We start from the raw sequence: 5,443 nt of genomic DNA on the forward strand, positions 1-5,443 counted from the left end.
TTTCTTTGGTAATTTAAGGTCCAGGTGTCTGTTTACTAAAATATATTTCACCTGGTTAAAAAATAGAGTTAAAACCCATCAATATACAAAATGTATGCTGAAAATGTGACTTAAAACTATAAAAAGTCAATTCATGACAGCTTCTGGTAGACAACGCTGACTCATGCTAATGTGACGCCTTAACAGGAGAAATGACACATTTCCCTGAATATACACATCTCAAATAAATATATAACATAGGTCTTGTTTTAAGAAATGTAATGTGGAAATGTTACATATTAGACCCTTTTTTAAATGTGTTGTCATCCATAGTTGTGTCAAACCTTCGAACAATTTTACGAAATATGTAAAAACGTTCTTTCTCAGTAAATGAAGATAACTTAGCTTTTTGATCTAATTACTGTTTGGGAATACACTCCAGATTAACTGTGCCTTCCTACTGAACTCTAATGAGTGTTTATGGGTGTGAATGAAAAGTGCTTTGTCTCAAGAGTGTTGTGGGACCACCCAGGTAATAATCACCTTTAGCATGTTGAGATGAACGTATAGCAAACTGTAATCAAGCAGGAGTGATTTTCATGGCTCAATTCAGTGTTAAGTGAAATGCTTTGACTTATGGTAGTTTTTCTGTTCTTTTTTTAATACCAAAGACTGAATCTCAGGCAAACTATACCCGTTGTTTCTGTAGGCTATTGTGTATAAAATGGTGTCTGTAGTTCTTAATAACTTCTTAATGTCGAATTGTTAAATTTCGACCTTTTTCCCCCAGACTTTACCGTTACTTTAGATTAATGCCAGTGTCTTCTGTTCTCTTAGAAAGAAAATGAGAATTGTGATTGTTGATTTATTAGTCTTTGTTTATTTTGATGTTTTGGAAGGAATTATATAAAAATGATTTTATAACTAAACCCAAAGTCCCATTTTTGTATTATTTCCTTAACAGTTTGTGCAATTCACATTCATCAGTTTGCTCTTGCATTCACTCCTGTTCATTTTAAATGGCACTAGACATTTATTTTATACTTAACCCTTAAGTATGAAGCAAATGTAAACTGCACAACGTCAGAAAAGGAGACTTCGCTCACTATAAGCCTGGCTTTTACAATGCAATTCTGTCTGCCATGGGACAATCAAGGCTCAATGCAAGCGTTCAAAATGAAATGTGATATCATATATTGAAATTAGGACTGTCAAGCAGATAAAATATTGAAATATGATGAACTGAAGGATAATAGTAAATCGCAAACACATTATTTTCAGGGAAAAATTTACCCTAAAGCGGGATTTTTCAAGTATTTAATATTTGTATTAACATGGCAGTGAACAATATGCTTTTTACGCAATATAATGCAGATTTACAAGTGGAAATGAACCATTTGAATCTTGAAATGCTAGTTAGTTGCAATCTGACTTTGGGAAACATAACTGCTTTAATACAACAAATGATTTATTAGAATTATTAAAGTTATTATACTGTAATTTCGACAACCCTGATTTCTTGCTTTTACCCCTAATTGTCTGAATAAGTCACCACATTTGTAGTCAGTAGGCTTAGAGGTAAATGAAAAGCAATCAGGTTGTTTTTGCCGTTACAACACTCACAATTACACCATTTGGTAGAACTAAAACAGATGTGTTGCCACTTAAAGTGCTGGTTGCAAAAAATCAACAAATCAACATTGAAATGAATCAAAAAGCAGTCTGATATTGAGCTGGTAAAACATTCTAAGGCTGCGTTTCGGTCACACAGGCAGAGAAATCCTCCATGATCCTCTGCAGAGGAGCCACCACAGGGCTGACGTGCTCCTCGATCCACTCCTCAGCTGTTGAATCTGGGTAAAGACGAACCATCTCCTCTTTCAAAGCCTCCACCTTCTCCTGGATCGTAGCCAAATACCTGAAAGCAGAAGGGATTTCGGTAACACGTTATATTAAGGTGAGGAAATGTGTCCTGTTTCTATTCCGTCTGGACCAATGAATAAAGCTCATCTGATTCAACAACGATCTCCGCTAAATTTGTTTGAAACCCACAACCACAACAACAACAACACAATCACAAAACCCACAACCCCGACAGAGAAGTGTCTTTTAAATGTAGACACGGATTAAAACGCCACCACACATGTTCACCATCAACTAGTTGTTAATTAACATGCATATTAGCAGTATACTGGCACTTTATTAGTCATTATAAAACACTTATTAATGCCTTATTCAACATGACCATATTCTACAAGTACTAGGTCATTAGCTAAGAGCTTTTCCTCAATAACCCTCAAATTAGTGCTTATTTATTTTAAGTAAGGACGTTGTTGTAGATGAGTTTGGGTTTTAATATGCTCAATATGGGCCTAATAAGGCAGTAGTACCACACGAATAGTAATTCTCCCATAATTACACTAAACTTGATTTGCTGTTGTAATTTATTGTCTTCTGTTTTGCGATCGTAGTAATGTGTTATTCATTATTTGCATGTACAGCACTTTGGCTCGACCAAAAATCGTTTTAAAATGTGCTATATAAATAAAACCTGATTTGATTTGATAAACAAATATTGTCTATTCTTATGTAACAAGACATGAAACTACAAGCGTTAATTGTGTCAAAATAACTGAAAATGAGGAATTTCTAACTCAGAATATGTTGAAATTAATGAAAGGCAAAGCTGTGTAATGAAATAAAAGATCGTCACGTTGATGCTTGGCTGTGAATCTGCCGGGTGATGAGGGAGGTGACCATCTTCCTCTGTCTGTGGAACGGGCTGAACCATCCTCTGACGTACCTGCAGGAGCACAGGCTGTAATCATACACAGGTAGCTAAAGAATAACCCTTTTAGTTCATTTACTACAAAGGGTATAGGAACAGTTTGGAGATTAGCTTATTCTCCGAGAAGATGTACCATGCCTTTAACATGGATTAATACATGTAGAAAGGTGTGTCACGTGGCTTACTTCTTCTACTCTACAGATGTGAAGTCAAAATAGTTTGAATATGTTCGCGCAATATACATTAGCGTGAAATACTCGAGATACCTTCACTTTCGAGAGAATCAAAATTGTCAATCAGGAAGTTCCTTTTCATAGCATCAAATATCTGAATTTAGCCAAATGTATCAGGAGAATTAATACTTGAACATCAGTTTGATAAGAACAAAAAACATCTTTGGGCTGTATTGTCATATCTATATAAAAGGCACTAGAGTGGTATCGATGGCCTTGGGAATAATAGGCGTTTGTTTTTTGCGTTGGTAGCTGCAATGGGATATTTTTCGGACTATTTTGGCTTCGTTAAAATGGGAAGTCTGCCCATAACTCACATGTTGTTGTCAAAGAATCGTATGTCGTCCGAGTTCAGCAGCGCATTGAGCTCCACGGTTAACTCCGCCAGCCTCCGTCCTGGGAACAGAGAGTCGTCTGCAGAGGTCCTGAAGACACATGGGGCAAAATACTATCAAAACCTAAAGATACCTACGAGAGAGCAGGTGCAGGAATGAGTCAGCAGTTCCTGGTCCCTCGTCTTGAAGTCAATGGTCTTCTGAACGTGTTTTTGGGTTAGCCTACAAACAAATCCCTGCACCACTCAGTGTAGTTCATAAAACAATGTTTTTAGTCTAGGGTATTTCTTTATAGTGCCGTGGACAGTCCCCATTGATCAACCATCACAAAGAACAGTACACGGGGAGCTTTAGCCAACATTGCTAATTTCCAGCTGTTGTCCCCGGCCAGATGATAATAGACACCTTTTTAAAATCACAATATATCAACAGCATTAGTTAGAAAGAAAGGATGGAAGACGAGTAGATAGAGGCGAAAGGATAAAAGAGAACAATAAACAACACACGTTGCTACACACATGTCACATATAGCACGTCACAATCACACAACAGAAACCAGGGACAACATTCATGATCACAACATGTAACACGTCATATCCAACACAGACGTGTGTGCAGGAGTAGTTCTCTTATGAGCTGTAAAGTGCTATGTGTCTGTATGTCTTTGATTTGAGTGGGTAGAGAGTTCCAGTTTTGTTTTGCTGTGACCGAGAATGATGACTGATGACTGATGACCACGTGTGGTGTTTCTAGTGGTCAGTCTGGTGTTGCTACGTTGAGTAACCGATGAGTTAAGAGGTGGAGGGGCGGTATTGTGCAGGATGTTGTACACCAGAACGATTGTGGACCTCCCATCACAAAAAATTCCCAAATTGGGATGAATAAAGTACTTCCTACCTCCCGATGTCCTCCACCTCCACTGAGGGGATTCCCAGTCTCTCTGTCACGTGTCTCTGAGCATCGGCACTGAACTGACCCAGGATCAGCGTCTGCAGACAGGCTGCGAGAGAGGGGAGCGCCGCGGGCATCAGCTCACACAGCACGGACAGGTGGTCGTACCTGCAAGCACATCGTATAGCAAGCTGTGTCTTAACGTCACATGGACATAATGTTCGAGAAACAAATGAAAAAGAGAAATGTGTCTATTACGATATGATACGATAATACTGTAATGGTGCTTGCATCACAGCAGCTCCTCGTGTAACATCAACAGACAGACATCAAGACACAACACATGAACAACAAACAACAGACATTGAACATAACATCAGGATCAGTGAGAGATGCTCAAAGAGCCTTCAGCGTGCATCTGATCTGTAGCTCTGTGTTCACTGAGAGGACTGACTGGAGCACAAAGGAAGCTTCAGTCTTTATTGATCGATGTGATTTACCGTTGCCAGCCGGTGAGAGCGATGCCCTGCAGGTGCACGGCAGCAGAGACGGACGCAGCGACCTGAAGCCACCTCTCGTGGTTCTCCAGGTGTCTCTGGGTGCTCGGCACACAGGTGTGAACGCAGGTGGAGCCTTTAAAGGAGCTCGCTGCCCAAACATCAGACAACCCTGCACTGCAGTACTTCTCCAGCAGAGACACTGCACAACACAGAGTACACGGTAAGATCTATATATCATATTCAAATCAAATCAACATGTCTTACTGTACGGCCCCAAATCACAAGAAATGCCCCGAAGGGCTTAAAGCAAAGACAAAAGCAAAATACAAACGTCATAGCTTAACAATTATACAAACATTATACATCATTGTACATTAGGTAGAAACTAGGTGATGATGTGATGGAAATGTATATAGACTTTTTGCACTATTTTGTATTTGTGTATTTTATTATACGTTGTATTGTTGGAGGAGCTCAGGTCAGAAGAATTGCATTGCCATCTCTACTCTGTGGCTTCGTGCATATGACAATACAACCTTTGAGTCTTTGACAATTCTGGTGACAATCTATGCATGTTGCAGGTTATTAGGATTAAAGGCTTGTTGCCGCGTGCTCAAGAGCGTGCTCAAGAGCGTGCTCAATAGCGTGCTCAATAGCGTGCTCGAGAGCGTGCTCAAGAGCGTGCTCAAGAGCGTGCTCAATAGCGTGCTCAATAGC

General features: G+C 39.4%; 2 protein-coding genes across 3 annotated transcripts in view; one reads left to right on the forward strand and one right to left on the reverse strand.

Annotated features, from left to right (window-relative positions):
- LOC117558953 (cytochrome b-245 chaperone 1 homolog) overlaps positions 1-908 on the forward strand; it is a 9,837-nt gene extending 8,929 nt beyond the window's left edge. For both annotated transcript variants that reach the window (XM_034235514.1, XM_034235515.1), the window contains exon 6: positions 1-908. This exon is cut by the window's left edge and continues 1,209 nt beyond it. The gene's annotated coding sequence lies outside the window, so the exon portion shown is untranslated.
- A 345-nt stretch (positions 909-1,253) lies between these two features.
- On the reverse strand, positions 1,254-4,925 carry LOC117558952 (hexosaminidase D-like; the record flags this gene model as incomplete). The annotated part of the gene is given in 5 exon segments (XM_034235513.1): positions 1,254-1,897; positions 2,693-2,782; positions 3,318-3,425; positions 4,233-4,394; positions 4,727-4,925. Coding segments are annotated over 5 exon segments (731 nt in total), but the record flags the coding sequence as incomplete, so codon positions are not given.
- Positions 4,926-5,443: the final 518 nt, after the last annotated feature.

The sequence above is a fragment of the Gymnodraco acuticeps genome, unplaced genomic scaffold (assembly GCF_902827175.1).
Source record: "Gymnodraco acuticeps unplaced genomic scaffold, fGymAcu1.1, whole genome shotgun sequence".
Lineage (NCBI taxonomy): Eukaryota > Metazoa > Chordata > Actinopteri > Perciformes > Bathydraconidae > Gymnodraco > Gymnodraco acuticeps.